The 17500-nt window shown below is 37.9% G+C and overlaps 1 protein-coding gene across 5 annotated transcripts in view; it reads right to left on the reverse strand.

Annotated features, from left to right (window-relative positions):
- Positions 1–17500, reverse strand: part of LOC106879976 (potassium channel subfamily K member 18) — a 23729-nt gene that overhangs the window by 3683 nt on the left and 2546 nt on the right. For 2 of the 5 annotated variants that reach the window (XM_052975834.2, XM_052975836.2), the window contains exon 2: positions 7615–8617. In XM_052975834.2, coding sequence (XP_052831794.1) covers positions 7615–8014 — 400 coding nt within the window. In that variant the 5' untranslated portion in view covers positions 8015–8617. Of the gene's footprint in view, positions 1–7614; positions 8618–8719; positions 9459–12413; positions 12913–17500 lie in introns of those variants that run through there. The other 3 variants (XM_089339636.1, XM_014929743.3, XM_014929741.3) reach the window with 3 other exon arrangements.

Genomic DNA, 17500 nt, shown 5'->3' on the forward strand with positions numbered 1-17500 from the left:
CTCATATATATATACATATTCGTTTGTATTTCTGTGCTTTCATGTATGTGTGTATATGGTTGTGTTCTTGTCTCTTGGCTGGCTCCATCAGCGATTTGTGAGATACGCGCATGCGTGGGTGTATTTAACCGTTTTTACAGGACAATAAAGAGAAGAAATTTTCACGCATCACATAAGTCTTGATGGAAAATTCATTTAATGGAGGAAACGTTTATGTTTTTATTGCCATGTTTATATTGAATATATGCTGCTTCTCAATAATAAATTATACCTGTATCAATCAGTCTATGAATGTGTTTGCTTGGATGGATGGGTGTACACGTGTACATATCTACCTATTTATGTATGCATGTTTATAAGTATTTATGTAATGCATGCACCTAAAATAATGGTAACACCTAGCATCATAGTATCATAATTTTGAAATATCTCTAAAACTGTCAAAAGCTTGTTTATTTTTATGCTTTTTGATTTATTATTAGTGTTGCTTAATATATTTTGCTAAACTTGCTGTTTCTTTTCAGATAACATCAGAAAAAGGTAATTAAAATTCATTAAAATGACAGATCTATCTGTTGGTGCTTGTATGGCAGGCACTAGTGTAACGAAAACAGCCGAAGTGTTTGGTGTATCAAGAAGTACTGTCTCGAAAGTAATGACAGTCGTTGAGAAAGAGGGGAAAACATCCTCATCGAAACAAAACTCCGGAAGAAAACCAAAACTTTCAGATAGGGAGAGCGTCGGACTCTTATGCAAATTGTTAGAAAAGCTCCCAAAATTACTGCAGAGCTTAATGATCACCTCGAGAACCCAGTTTCCACAAAAACTGTTTGGCGGGAGCTGCACGAAGTCGGATTTCATGGGAGGGCTGCAATCAGAACACCACTACTTTCAAAAACAACCGTTGCAAAGCGTTTAGAGTAGAGTAAAAAACCTCCAGAATTGGTCCCTAGAGCAGTGGAAGAATGTTGTTTTCTCGGACGAGTCATCCTTTACATTATTTTCTACCACTGGCCGAGTATAAGTGTGGGGACTTCCAAAAGGAGTATTTGATCCAGACTGCCTTCTTCCAAATGTTAAGCATGGAGGAGGATATGTGATGATCTGGGTGGGCTATATCTTGGCAATCCGCCGGCCCAATGGTTCCCCTTCATGACAGAATTAATAGTCAAGACTATTTAAGCATTTTATCTTTTCAAATTCATCCTATGGTTGCGGAACTGTTTCCGGAGGGAAACGCAATCTTTCAGGATGATAATGCACCAATTAACACAACTAAAGATGTTACTGAATGGCACGAGGAACATTCTAGTGAAGTTGAGCATCTTATCTGGCCACCACAGTCCCCAGATCTCAATATTATTGAACATTTATGGTGCATTTTAGAAAACAAGTAAGAAGTCGGTATACTCCACGATCATCACTACAAGAACTGGAGACTGTTTTAGCTGAAGAATGGACAAAAATTCCTTTGGAAACAATCGAAACTTTGAAGGAGTCCATACCTCGTAGAATTCAAGCTGTAATTACCGCCAAAGGCGGACCTACACAATATTAAGATAAATTTGTTTGAAATTTTAAGATGCTTCCATTACTTTGTCCAAACACTGTGTGTGTGTATATATATGTGTGTGTGTGTATATATATATATATATATATATATATATATATATATATATATGTGTGTGTGTGTGTGTGTGTGTGTTTGTGTGTGTGTGTGTGTGTGTATACATATATATCGATATATAGGTACACACACACACACACACACACACACACACACACACACACATATATATGTGTGCTTGCACAAGCGCGCGTTAGTACCTTTATGTGAGTATACAAGATATCCGTGTGTATGGGTACCGTAGCTACATGTGTATGTCCGTCTATATGTGCGCTGCCGTATGACACTTCCATATACATACATACATACATACATACATACATAAATACATAAATACATACATACATACATACATACATACATACATACATACATACATACATACATATAAAATGCGCATCACCATTCGAAAGTTGAGCGTGAAGATTAATGAATAGGAAATCAATGAATCTTAATGTTATCAATGATAGTAATAATCACATAGGTTTTCCTGTTGTCGCAAGTTTAAACACGATCTTTTGTTGGGCGGGATCCGTGGTCTGTCTTTCTAACCTGAACACACACATACACACACAACACACACACACACACACACACACACACACACACACACACACACACACACAACACATATACTTACACACACACACACACACACACACAACACATATACTTACACACACACACACACACACACACACACACACACACACAACACATATACTTACACACACACACACACAGCACAACATATACACGCACACATATGCACGCGTGAACGTCTTTTATCCTTTATTCGTTTCAGTCATTGAACTGCGACCATACTGGGGCATTCCCTGGAACGATGTCTTGATGTCCAACAAATCGACCTCGGCATTTATTTTTTCGACGTCTGGTACTTAGTCTATCGATGGCTTTTGCCGAGCAGCTATATTACGGGAACGTAAACAGATCAACATCGGTTGTTCAGTAGTTGGGGTGGGGCATATATAAAGACAAAAGTGTTACAGTTTCCCTCTGCCAAACCCAATGAGAAGGCTTTGGTCGGCCCGATGCTATAGAAGGCAGTTGCCCTAGGTGCCCTAGGGCTATAAAAATTCTTCATCAAGAAGAAATATTGTAAATCAGCAAACTTGTTATCTGCGCAGATATGTGAAGGTGGTGGATACGCAGATTGGCAGTTTCATATTGACCAGTTAGCGTCGTTCCACCGTGGAAGTTGTATTAACATGGATGACGTCATTCACCAATTTGCTTTTGTTAAAAGCGTTTAAATTCGAAATGTTGAAATATAGTGCAGATGTACAAATCGCTGATTTTGTTCTACTCGGCTTAGATATTATGACGACTGCGCAAAATTCACTGTCACACAAACATGAAGTGTTTATTCAGTCTGTCGGAGAGACAGGTAATCAGCTGCCAGATTCATTCTCTTAGACACTCCTTGAAACGCTGCCTCATCCGCAACACAATCAAGAATCTTCGCCTCGTAAAATGCTTTACTTTGTTGAACAAATCAGAAATCCCTAAATTCCATGCACAATTTTATAATCAAGAGACTTCAACAACATCCTTATGCCCTGTTCCATCAAAAATGTCTGAATTTTTAAAAATTCAATTCTTGTTTTAATTTTCTGACGCTTCACTTCCATGATTACTTGGTGTTATTAACCAAAGCTTCTTCAATAAAATAACCTCAAGAATACGTCTAACGCACAATTGTTCTTTTGGGTTTAGATCATAATCCTCACATCCTACCAAGACCCCTTCGACAACTACATCAACCACCCCAACTTTGCTACCAATATCACAGGTATTCGACCCATTATTTTTTGTCAACCACTTGTCATATAACTACGCAACTGCACAAAAACAATTCATACTTGGCACTACTCTAGCACTCCAATTGTTCGCTAAATCAACAAACTGAAATGACAGGTGGCAGAATCGTTAGCATGCCGGGTAATTCGCGGCACTTCATCCGTCTTTACGCTCTGAGTTCAAATTCCGCTGTGGGCGACTTTGCCTTTCATCCTTTAGAGATCAATAAAGTAAGTACCAGTTGAGCACTGGTGTCGATGTAATCGATTAGCACATTCCCCGAAATTGCTGGCCTTGTACCAAAATTTGAAACAAATATTTTACAAAAGGAAAGACATTTTAGCCAATGCTGGCCTCAACGTGGTTGGAACACAGATCACAAAGAACGGCAACAAATCCCATCAGGCGTTTGTCTGGCACCCGACTGATTCAGTTTAATCGACCGCCCCACAATAGATGAGATAAGATTTTCCTCCTTGCCCCACCTCTCTAAAGAAAAACAAAATGGCGTCGTAACATCGTAACAGTTGAAATGCCTTGACAGCTAATAGCTATTAGGTTTTTTCTTCCATTACAGAGCTATCGGTTCGCTATTAACTCGGGGCTCTCAGCAAGAGCAGGAATATTTACAAGATAATGATTACTTCTTTTTAGATTGGGACAAGGCCACACGTTTCGTTAGTGATGAAAAGAATCGATTTAATCGATCTCAGTACTTAACTGGTGTGTGTGTGTGACTGTACTTTATCGACTTTGGAAAGATAAAATGCATAATGCAAAATGACATCAAACAAAACTGTTTTTTATCTCAATTTCTTTCCAGTTGCGATATCTACACTACAGACACGCGCGCGCATATTTATTTAAAAATCTTTACGTCAAACATTGTGCGCCATGAATTTTCAGGACTCAACAGGTAGATGGATACAATCGAGGTAAAACAAGACAACGATTGATTTCTAATATCGATACAAGACCACAAATTATTGGTGCTGGATTGGGTGTATGCGATCTTGGTTATTATTTTACTTTTCAACCCCGGAAGAATGAAATGGTAGTAGTGACGTTGGCGCAATTTGAACCCAGAACGCACAGTGAGATAACTAAGTACCGGTTACTTTTCATAAGCTTCAAGCCTCGCAAATTTGGAAGGAGATAGTATTGTCGATTAAGAATTTACCCCAGTATATAGCTGGTATTTATATTTCCTTCACATATGAAAACATGAAAGGAAATATTGAACTTAGATCATATGATAGAACAGGCAGGGCCAACCGGGGGATAAACAACTCTGATTACTACTACTACTACTACTACTACTACTACTACTACAGTAGCACTACCAAGCACTGCATATACACACATATATATATATATATCACGTAGTTTATATTCGTTGTATGAGGAAGGCATCAAGCTGACAGAGTCGCTATAGCGTGAGATGAAATACCTTGCGTTATTTATTCTGGATCTCTGCGGTCTAATTTCAAAATCCGTTGAGGTTTACTTTGCTCTTTCATGCCTTTGGGTTCGATAGATAAAGTATCGATCAAGTATTGAGGCTGTCTATCATCTCTACCCTCAGAATCGTCTCGGCTGAAAGAGCCAAAGAAGACGTTTCACATCAATCTTTTTACCGATTTTCTGTGGACTTGCTAAGAAAAACACAATAAGAAACAACGAGAAACAAACAGAACATTGTACATAACTAAAGCTACGATGGGCTGGGAAAAGGAAAACTTAAACTTTGACCTTCAGCTTGCAAAGGATTGATGATCAACTTGTATTATGCCTTCGCAAATGGTTTTAAGTGCTAAATTGTCGCCAGCAGGACACACGCATATTCTCTGTTCCTGCACCTTTAATCCCCGAAATTTTGGGGGAGTGGGGTCAGTCGATTAGATCGACCCCAGTACGCAACTGGTGCTTAATTCATCGACCCCGAAAGGATGAAAGGCAAAGTCGAGCTCGACGGAATTTGAACTCAGAATGTAAAGAGAGACGAAATACCGCTAAGCATTTCGACCAGCGTGCTAACGTTTCTTATTTCTTTATTGCCCACAAGGGGTTACACACAGAGGGGACAAACAAGGACAGACAAACGGATTAAGTCAATTATAGCGACCCAGTGCGTAACTGGTACTTAATTTATCGATCTCGAAAGGCAAAGTCGAGCTCGGCGGAATTTGAACTCAGAACGTAAAGACAGACGAAACACCGCTGAGCATTTCGTCCGGCGTGCCAACGACTCTACCAGCTGGTCGCCCTCCTTTCATATAAATATTAACTAAACAGTTTCTTCTCTCGGGTATATCTTCTGTAGCATAAAACAAAAGATAGTTAGAAAGTTACTATTCGTGTGAAGATTAATAAATAGAAAATCATTCAAGACTGGGTACTGACAGAATCGTTACCCCGCATCGTTAGACTGTTTCTTGCCGTTGCGTTTTGAGTTCAAATCTTACAGACGTGAAAATTTAAATGTTTCTTTTTTATTTTTAAGTATGATTTTTATTCTTTCGAATAAAATTTCTGGAGCGTGATACAAAAGGTAGATAGGAAGATGGTGGTGGATACCTGTCACGCGGCGACCAGCATTCATTTGTTTGATCAAGTGTATTAATCTGCACCTGAATTAACGTGTAAATGGCTTAGTATTCCGCAGACGCGAGTACACTTAACATAATTCTTAGGCAGAATCAATGTGATATAGTGTGAGACAAGGCTATACCTTTGAAGTACAGCTACCATCAACCAAACAAGCTTCTACATAGTTTCCGTCTAACCAATTTCACATATAAGATGCGGGGGTTTTAGAATAGTCATTTACAAACAACAGCCCATCAGACATTGTGAATAGCAAGCCAACGAAAGATTACTTTCAATTTCTTAATAGTACGGCCTAGCTGATAACGATCCAGGTCTCATGCAGCCCGCTTCGTAAAAAAACGAAAAGAGGGTCGCCCATACCTGATTTAGAAAATAACATTTGCTCAAGATTTCCCACATTCGAACCGAATCCAGACCGCGCAGCTACAAAACAAACGTTGTAGCCATTTGGCTATAAGCACGCCTGCAGGTAGAAAGTAATATTGTATTAATATACAGACATATGCCATTTGATTCAAAGCCAGATGTTTTGGATGTGTTTATGGTCGATGAAATCGCCCTCAGTATTTTATTCTGAGTGTAAAACCATTGGATTGATTTCAAATAACTGAGAGCTGTTTACTGACGCTTTACTTTAATTCGAGATGGATTCGATGTATTATTGAACGTAAATTATTGTTATTTATGCACAGAGATCGCTGTCTCCATAAACCGCTTTATGTATCTTTATGCCTCTGTGCTGCTGTTCCCGGTGTGGAGAAACAGATCGGAAAGAGCATGCGCACAGACGACACTTTGTTTTTTTACTTGTTTCGGTTGTTGGACTGTGGCCATGCTGGGGCATTGCCTTGAAGGGTTTGGTCAAACGAATCGACATCCTTATGGTACTTATTCTATCGTTTTGTTTGCCAAATCTCTAAGTTACGAGGACATAAACAAACCAACACTGGTTATCAAACGGCGGTGGGGCACACAAAGAAACACAAAGATATACACATATACATGCAAACACACACATACATATATATATATATATATATATATATATATATATATATATATATATGACGGGCTTCCTCACAATTTCCGTCTACCGAATTCACTCCAAAGGTATTGGTCAGTCCCATGCTATAGTAGAAGGCACGTATCCAAGAAGCCGTGCAATGGGACCGAACCTGAAAGCGTGCGGACGCAAAGCGAACTTCTTAACCACGCAACCATTTCAGTAAAAACAAATATTCATAGAAAATAACTTTGAAAGTGCCCCGGCTTGGCCGCAGTCTAATGACTGAAACAAGTAAAAGATGAAACATATAGATAAGTGGTGAGAAGCCCAAGAGACAACCCCAAAAAAACACTAATGAGATAAATCAATATTGTTACGCAATTTTCTCAAAGGATTGTGTAATCTTGTCAGTTAATTTGCTGAAACACGTATCTAAGTTCCCCAGTAGGTGTTCTGTATTATTTATTAATACTATGTAGATATTTATATATGTACCAGGTGCGCGTGAATGTGTATAATGAAAGTGAGTGTTGTTTAATTAGTTACTTACCTATAGTGGACACAATTGTCACAGCAAAAAGAAGAGCCCCCGGTAGAGACCATGATAAAGAACTTCCACCGGGTAAACCTTTAGTGTCGCAATCCTCTCCTGTGTAACCAATATTCATAGCACTGTCGCGAAAGATCTTCAAAATCTGCTCGATCTCCGACTTCTTCGACGGACTGTTACTTTCAATTGCTAATAATTTTTCCAGAGTCTTGCTTTCCACTGAAGTGTATTCTTTGAAAGAATCCCTGCAAGTTTTGATTTCGTTCTCCCTCTCAAGATGTTCGAAGATAAATGCCCCAGCTACGCAGTAAGCAATTACCATTCCGAAGAGTCCAATATGAGAGAAGAGAAATTTCATAGCAGACTTTAGACATGCTGATTTTTCTTTACTTTGAGACATGCTTCCCGCTAATTTTTTGCACTCAGTAAATACATGTAATGTTCTACACTAAGTATATGTAATTAGATACATGCATATGTATCGATCTATACAACATGCGTGCTTGCGTAGCTATGTATATGCATTCATGTGTATTATGTAGCTTACTATGCATTAGTACATATATAAATGCCTGTCTCTGTATCTATGCATATATTATAATATTTTATAATATTTTATAATATTTTATAATATTATATATTTATGAACTTGTGGACTTTCCAACCAATATTCTTTATACAGTATATGTGTTTATGTGTTTGGTTGAGGCATCAGTGTATATTTATGTTCGTGTCTTTATAACTACAGTAATTTCTTCGAATAGCGTATTTTGCTTCAAATTACGTATCTGAGCGTCCACTCAAACTTAATATCACTCATTAAGAAATTTTAAAGGTTCCACTTTTGGTTCGCTTTTTCTTTCTTTTTGTCGGTTTCTGTTTGGATCTCCTTAATGTTTTTGGAACAATCCAGGTTTATTTAGAGGGTTTAATCCTTGCTTCTTCTAGTTTCTATCACGTACTTTCTGGGGGTAAAACGTTAGCCCTGTTCAACGGATGAGATCTGTGACAAATATAAAAAAAAAGAAAAGAAATATATATATATATTCAAAGGTGTGTGTATATGAAATATATCATAAAGAAAATTACATAAAATGTACCGTACTTTGGGCGAGTGCCGTCTGCTATGGCCTCGAGCTTTTGATTGTGTGGGAGCCAGTCCTATGTATTATTGTGTGTGTGGGTGTGTGGGCCTGTATTCTTGTGTGTGTGGGTGTGTGGGCCTGTATTCTTTGTACCCAAAAGTAACCGGAAACGTTCTCTGTGAGGCAAGCCCGTTGTAGTTCAGGCTTCCACCGTTAGAAGCCACTTGAGGCGATCCTCAGGCATCAATCTGCCGACCGGCGTCGTCCACTAAAGTCGTACCTGCCACCTGGTGTGTCTTTGTTTTGCAATGCTTCTCCCTTGTTTGTCAATTTTTGCGATGGTTTAAGCGAAGAAACAGCGTGCTTTCATGAAATTCTGTTTTCTGCTGGGGAAAACGGCGGCCGAAAAAGTTCTCATGCTTCTAACAGATTACAAAGACGCTGCCACGATCAAAGCACAAGTTTATGAGTGGTTTCCACGCTTTGGGGGTGGTCACTTGTCGCCTGAGGACCAACTTTATTCAGGATAGCTGTCGACCCCCGGAACGCATGAAAACATGAAAATTCATGAACTGGTAAAACATTGTGCATGGCTGTTTATATTAATTTTTGAGTACACATCAACTATTCGCTAAATCATCCATAAATTTTTATGCTAAATACATATATGCTGACAGTGGATTAAGCCCGGAAAAAGCCGAACAAGCGGTCCCTACTGAAGAGGCTACGGAACGTTCACTATAGAGAATTCTAGAGTCGGTGTTTTTGAGCGATTTCAGCCCTTGTGAGCATATATGTATACAATTATGTGATTCTACTTACAGCATTAGAGCATTTTAGCTCATATTTCTAGCAATGTAGGTGTCTTGACACCTGTAGTCACATTTAGAGACAATTATAGCAGTTTACATTAGTTTATATATTAGCATACATGCATACATATACGCATACGAGCGTGCGCGCGTACTTCAGTGTAACTATGGGGTGAAGAGGTGCAATATGACTTGAGTTGTCCACGATGTCTAAAACAAACTAAATTATAAAAACATACACAAACACACACACACACACACACACACACACACACACACACACACACACACACACACACACACACACACAAACAAACAAGCACAAACACATACACGGACGGAAAGGGACAACCCAATGACAAACCAAGTTTAGTTGTATACTCGCTTACCAAAATTTGAATTACACCTACGGGTCACAAACGGAACATTACTTAGCTCTTCCTCAATTATTTATAGAATTATTTATAATTCCCTATTCTTCTTCATTACTGAGATGTCAAAACTGAGTTTATCCCCATGTAACACGTCTTATTCATCATGATTTTGGAAAAGTTTAACAAGCTTTAAACCCATTTTAATTTCATTAATCTTAACAATTTATCTGCCCCCCTTCCGTTCCTCGCAGAAAGATAATGCATTGCACCACGTGATGCCATAGCATTATTATCCAATGAGCATCAATGGGGGTAAAGTCCGTTACCTTTACGTTATTCGCTCAATATATATGTAAATATATTTATATAAACATTTAGCAAATGTACGTATGAAATTATGTATTCTTTATGTACGTATTTATCTGTATGTATATATATGTGTGTGTGTGTGTATGTGTGTGTGTGTTGTGTATACGTATTTATCTGTATATATATATATATATATATATATATATATATATATATATATATATAATTATATCCATGCACATAATGTGTGTGCGTAGGAGAGAGAGTGTGTTTGTGAATGCGTGTATGTATTTGTGTGTGCGTGTGTTTGTGTGTGTGTGTGTGTGTATCTCTGTGTGTGTGTGTCTGTGAGTGTGTGTGTGTGTGTGTGTGTGTGTGTGTGTGTGTGTGTGTGTGTGTGTGTGTGCAAGTGTAAAGTGAGTTATAAATATATAGAGAGATATAGATATATAGATATATACGCTTCGTGGTATTCCGGTAAATATATACAACATGGTCGTGTTTATAATCGTACAGCGATGCAGCTGTTACAATGCCCCAGGGTGTTTATTCTTTGTGATGCATGAGAAGATATAGCACAACTGTGTCACGATCCCATCATATCTTATACACACATAAACCGTGTATGTATTGTTAATGTCAAAGACACAAGGAACTCGATAAGACTGTTCAACACTATTGTTCTATTGGTCTGAAAGATGGCATCTTGCTCTTCAAATGGTGATTGTTGCATCGGTGGTGGTGGTGGTGGTGGTGGTGGTGGTGGTGGTGGTGGTGGTGGTGGTGGTGGTGGTGGTGGTGGTGGTGTGTCCGTTGATAATTATGTTGATTTCATAAGTGTTTGTTATTATGAACATTTCGTGGTATTGTTTTGTTTTGTATGTTTGTCCGGCGTTCGATTACCCTGTCTCCGATTACGTGGTATATCCCAGGTTGATTGGAAAATGTCACATTTAATCATCGCATCTCCATTACTTCTTCCGGTTAATACTTGTCACCGTGTACACACGAGAACCAAAGTGGGAACAACTAATCTAGGTTATCTCACCATTTAGGAGAAACAGTAGCCAAATCTTCTTCAAATAACAACACCCTTTGGATCATACCGTATCAGTCCCAGCGGGTTTCTCACGTAAACATGATTAGGTGGCTCTTGTTCTGGCTTGCCAGCTGGTCGGTTGGTTACTTGATTGGCTTGGCTGGCTGGCTGGCTGGCTGGCTGGCTGGCTGGATGACTGGCTGGCTGGCTGGCTAGCTGGCTGAGTGGCTCGATGAATTAATGGATGGATGGATGGATGAATGGATGGATGAATGGATGGACGACAACTAGCCACTAGGACAATTACCTCTGTTGTCCTCACGGTAATTGTCTTTGGGGGGTGTTTATTGTCCATGGGGGGTGTAAATGTCCTAGACTCGGTATGCTAACAGCGCCAGCATTCGACCTGACTTAAGTTTTGTTTCTGACTTCTAAAAGTGTATAATTAATAATGAAAACAAATTAAGATCAACGTTATATGATGATATTGTAAGAAAAAAATTACTAATAAAAAATATCAGTTTTTTTTTGGAATTTTTAAGTTGATTTAAACGCACGACGTCTCACTACGAACACGAACTCGCAACCGTGCTGTCAAAGTTGTCGCACACCCTTCGTCATTCTTTTTTGCCGTTTTCCTATCTACGATGTGCCCGGTGCTGTATTATGGTACATAGCGCTGTGACGTGTGCAGTGTTATTGCAGGACACCCGGTCTACTCAAAAAATAACATTCCATGACAGCTATATTCGTCGCCTTAGACCATCTTGTTCTAGCAGCCGTACAATGACGACCGACCCAGTGCTGCTCTCTCACAAGGTACCTGCAGGGCGAGATGCCATCACCTGAAGTTCAGTCCTTATTTACGCCATTATTTGTATTAATTATTTTATCTCATATTGAGATAAGTGGTGATAAGGTGCTACAGCCACCATTATTCTGATAGAAACACCACATCTAGAGGGGTTCACTGGGCAAAATGCTGAGCGATATTTCGTCCGTCTTTACGTTCTGAGTTCAAATTCCGCCGAGGTCGTCATTGCCTTTCATCCTTTCGGAGTCGATAAAATTAGTATCAGTGGAACAATGGGGTCGATGTAATCGACAACCCCACTTCCCCCGAAATTTCAGACCCCGTGCTTATAATGGAAAAGAATAATGAGATATTCAAATGACATACCTTTAGTAAAAATAAAAACACACCATCATCACCAGTTGTTGCAAGTTTATACAGAGGAAGGAGTTTATTTCTTGTCTCATCCCACATAGAAAATGTTGAAGAATTCCTTTTCCGTGTACCAGATTCCAGCACGAGCGCTTACAGCGGGAAAAGATGTGGGGAGCTCATTCCGATCTAACTAGTGGCTTCTGAACATGTCTGGGTAGACTACCCTAAATATATTTCCCTATGTGCTTTCAAAAACGAAAAAAAAAACCTTGTTTGAATTATGTTTGTTTTTTTAAATACCTTATTAATTCACTGCAATTATTTGTAATTTCCATAAATTTTTCAACTCCTCCCTATATATCGTGTGACGTATTTTCTTTCAATTTTATATAACTTATTTGTCTCTCCTCACACGTCATTCTAAGTCACTTTAAAAACTTTTCCATTTTGTATGCATGAATAAATTGTATGAAATTGACGTCAATGCCGAAATAAAAGAAACGATAAGTTATCATCATCATCATCATCATCATCATCATCATTATTATTATTATTATTATTATAATTATTATTATTATTATTATTGACTCCAGACTTGTTCAAACGCGCTTGAACTTGCTCTGATTCTGAATGTATTTCAAGTAACTGAAAAAAACAATAATTTTAATTTTTAATAATATTTTGTAAAAGGGTTTTATTGAACTTTATGGATTGACTACCCCATACTGGGGTAAAGAAGCAAAGTTGAATTTTTAAATAATTCAGTGTTATTTCGCAGCATAATTTCCTGTCAATAACGTCTCCCCGATAGGTGGAAACCGCCCACACGAATAAATAGCATAGATCAGAGCAAGAAAAGTCAATCAAAAATAATAATAATAATAATAATTATAATAATAATAATAATAATAATAATAATAAAGATACATAGGCTATCTAATTGCAGGAAATGATAAAAGCACACATTTCTGTGAATAACGGCCACCTAGTAATCAACACGCATAGAGATTCGCGTTCACACGCACACATATTCAAGTTCACACGCACACGCATACAAGTTCACACGCACACACACATCATCATCATCATCATCATCAAGTAACAAGGTCTAACCTGAATGCAGATTAAACCCTGACGTTCGCAACCATACTTTTAAATAGAAATATCCACAAGATGAAACGATTCACTGGGAAGACACCTGCTTCGTAAAACATGATATTCCTCTACCAGGCCTTGCCAAAACCGCAGCACGTTTATTTCTGCTTTCCAAAATTAAATTTGCAGTACCCTCGGAAATATGAGAGAGAGAGAGAGAGAGAGAGAGAGAGAGAGAGAGAGAGAGGGAGAGAAAGAGAGAGTGCATATTGTATGATGTGCAGTGTTTTCCAAATTTAAGATGGGGTAGTAGCATAGTGCAAGACACACGCATCTGATTCCACTACTCACTTTCAGAACACAATACAGGCAGGGGTTCAACATCAATGTGGCCTTCATTCAAATGTAGTTCAGTTGGATCTTTATGAATATAATAGGGCCCAAGCCTCTATAAAGTGACAAAGTGATCCCATAGATGTGTTCTGATCATTCAATGAACAAAGCCCAGATATTACATATAGGACAGTAAAATCAGTGTGGGAGATGGGGAAGTGCCTGCAACTATTTGCAGACCCTCAGTGACCAGTGAATTTGACGGTGTTAATGTTCCATTTAAACTATTACAGATCAACTGCTGCAAGAAAGATTTGATCAGGTTGGAGATTCTGGAGAGATGATAGTCAAGGGAAGAAAGATTGGGTATAGTGTTTAGCTTGAAGGCGAGAACTGAACGTAACATGAATGATGAATATTTACTCTTTTACTCTTTTACTTTGACTGCAGCCGTGCTGGAGCACCGCCTTTAGTCGAACAAATCGACCCCAGGACTTATTCTCTGTAAGCCTAGTACTTATTCTATCGGTATCTTGTGCCGAACCGCTAAGTTACGGGGACATAAACCCACCAATAGCGGTTGTCAAGCGATGGAAGGAGACAAACACAGACACAAAAATACATACATGCATACATATGTATGTATGTATATGTATGCATATATATATATATATATATATATATATATATATATATATATACATATATATATATGTATATATACATCTACATATATATATATATATATATATATATATATATATATATATATATATATACACGACGGGCTTCTTTCAGTTTCCGTCAACCATATCCACTCACAAGGCCTTGGTCAGCACGAGGCTATAGTACAAGGCTTTTGGATAGACAAAATAACAGAAAAATGCCTGGGTTTTCTTGCTTAGATCATTAATTGAATAGGCATACAAGTTAAGGCCCATAAAACATTAGTAAAGAACACAGCTGTAAAACAGTTTTGCTGATGAAAACTGATAACCAGCCAATAATTTATTATGACGCCCACAGATAAAAATGCTTCTTCGCTTTCTTTTTCTATTCCTTTTTCTTCCTTGGCCAGTTAATTCTCACCGATGGTTTGTTTTGCTTGCAATATACAAATGTAATCCTGTAACCACACCCAATCCAGGATATGTATAAACTTTAGATAATTTGAGGTGTTTCAGCAAATTACTTTTATACGAAATTCTGGTGTGACTGATTCATGTGTCATTTCAATACCACCAGCAGGATAACCAGTTGTTGCATACATTATTGTATGATATGGCAAAATTGAAGAGATCGAATTCAGATGAAACAATTGCAAACCAGTGCTTAAAAAAATTTGCACACGTGATTTTTCTTTGTGGCGTTCTTTCGAAAATAGTCAACTTGATGCTGAGTGTTTCGTCTCGGAGGTCACGGAGTCTCCAGAGAAAATGAGACAGGGAAGTAGAGTTCTCCCTGTCCCTGGATCTGAACGAGTGCATATGCTGGGGGTATCTTCCCTTGAAGTCATTAGCTGCCATCGGCAGCAAGGGCATCATCTACATCCACTGAGATCCCTCTGGCCAGATGATCAACAAAGAATATTTCGTGGAGGTTTTGAGAAGAGATTTCGTCGCAAAAGGCCAGAGCACCTGCACCAGACCATAGCACAATTCCATCCTAGTAACTAACAACTTGAGAGAGCTGAGTATGAAAACTGCCCCTCACTCTCCCTATAGTCCAGACCTTGTTCCCTGTGACACTGGTTGTTCTCAAAGCTGAAGAAGACGAAGGAGGCTTTGTCAAGAGCCCTTGACGCTGTCACTTTGGTGGACTTCCATGGGACCTTCATGAATTGGTTGGAAGACTACGAGCGCATTAAAGTCAGAGGGTCCTACTTTGAAAGAGATTAGTGTTTTGAACTTCTTTAGAACTAACAAATATCTCTCTTCAAAAAGTCTCAAAGCTTCTAGAATGAACTTTTTATACATCGAAACACACCCGTTGGCTGATAAGACGCTTCCACATAGTTTTCCCAGCTACCAAAATCCCACTCCCTCTTTGTATCGGTCAACCCAGTACTACAACACTACAAAATAATTTTCCCAGAGTTCTTTAGCTGTAGAATCCTAACTATACAGCATGGCTGCAACCACGCTGTAATGTCTTCAATTTAAGAGATCAAAGTCAGCGTCTGACTTCTTTTCGTTTCCTCACAGCAACACTACACAGTCATTTTGTAGTGCAATGTCAATAATTAATACCAGTTTATTGTCAAGGTTGTTATTAAAACATGATGTCAAGCTTTACGATGTGTGTGTAAATTGCTGCATCGGACTGAAACCTTGGCAAAATTCCATCTAATTTGCTGTATTTTTTTTTTGTTTTATTTTTGTACTTTTTGCTTCTTTGTCTGTGCATGTGTACGTGCGTTTGTGTGTGTGAGAGAGAGAGAGAGAGAGAGAGAGTGTGTGTGTGTGTGTGTGCGTGTGTTTTGCTTGTTATTTTATTTGTTTTTTAATGGCTTATTTAGAAGTGGAAGAGTGGCACCGATTGTACTTTTCTTTTAAGGCCACGAAGAACGCTGGAAGCAATTCTTCAGCTACTATGCGCCATAGTGCCCACCATGTAAAGCAAAAGTTTCATAACTCGAAACAAAAAAGCAAATTCGCAATTATAGCAACCTAAGTTACGGGGACGTAAACACACCAACATCGATTGTTAAGTGATGGGGGAGCAAACAGACACACAAATACATACATACATACATATATATATATATATATATATATATATATATATATATATATATATATATATATATATATGTATGTATGTATGTATGTATGTATCCGCACACATACACACACCCACACCCACACACACACACATATATATACATATATATATATATATACATATATACATGCATATATATATATATATATATATATATATATATATATATATATATACATATATACATACATATATATATATATATATATATATATATATATATATATATATATATATATATATATATATATATACATACATACTTATTAAATATGTGTGTTTTTGCATGCATTGTATGCATGTACGTGTGTGTGTGTGTGTGAGTATTTATATATGTTATATCATAATTTTTAACAGACAGAGTTAATTACAGAGTGACTGAAGGGCCACAGGGAGTTTCGTGCATGGCACGCACTAAGCTAAGTGATGTGAACGAAACTCTCGTTGTTGAAGCCACTTGGTAATATCTGTCGATCAAACGTAGTTAGATATATGTGTATATATGTGTATATATGTATATACGAATAAATATACAACGTTCACATACACACGCGGACACAAGTACACTCACCAATATTGTACAACGTACAACAGGAATGCTTGTTACTCACTGAAATGCACTGAACGTCTCCATTAATTAGAGCAACATAAATCCGGACGATATAAATTAATAAAATGTACTATACACTTATTCAATTAAAAGAACAATTAACTGCGCATATATATATAGACTTATATATATATATACTTATATATGTATATTCGTGTGTGTGTGTCTGTGTTTGTACCTGTGTGTGTATACATATATGCTTATATATAAATACATATAATATAAAGAAACATGATGGCGTTTCTGTAAACACGTGTTTCATTCATAAATACACAAA

Source organism: Octopus bimaculoides, chromosome 22 (genome assembly GCF_046866305.1).
Source record: "Octopus bimaculoides isolate indiv1 chromosome 22, ASM4686630v1, whole genome shotgun sequence".
Lineage (NCBI taxonomy): Eukaryota > Metazoa > Mollusca > Cephalopoda > Octopoda > Octopodidae > Octopus > Octopus bimaculoides.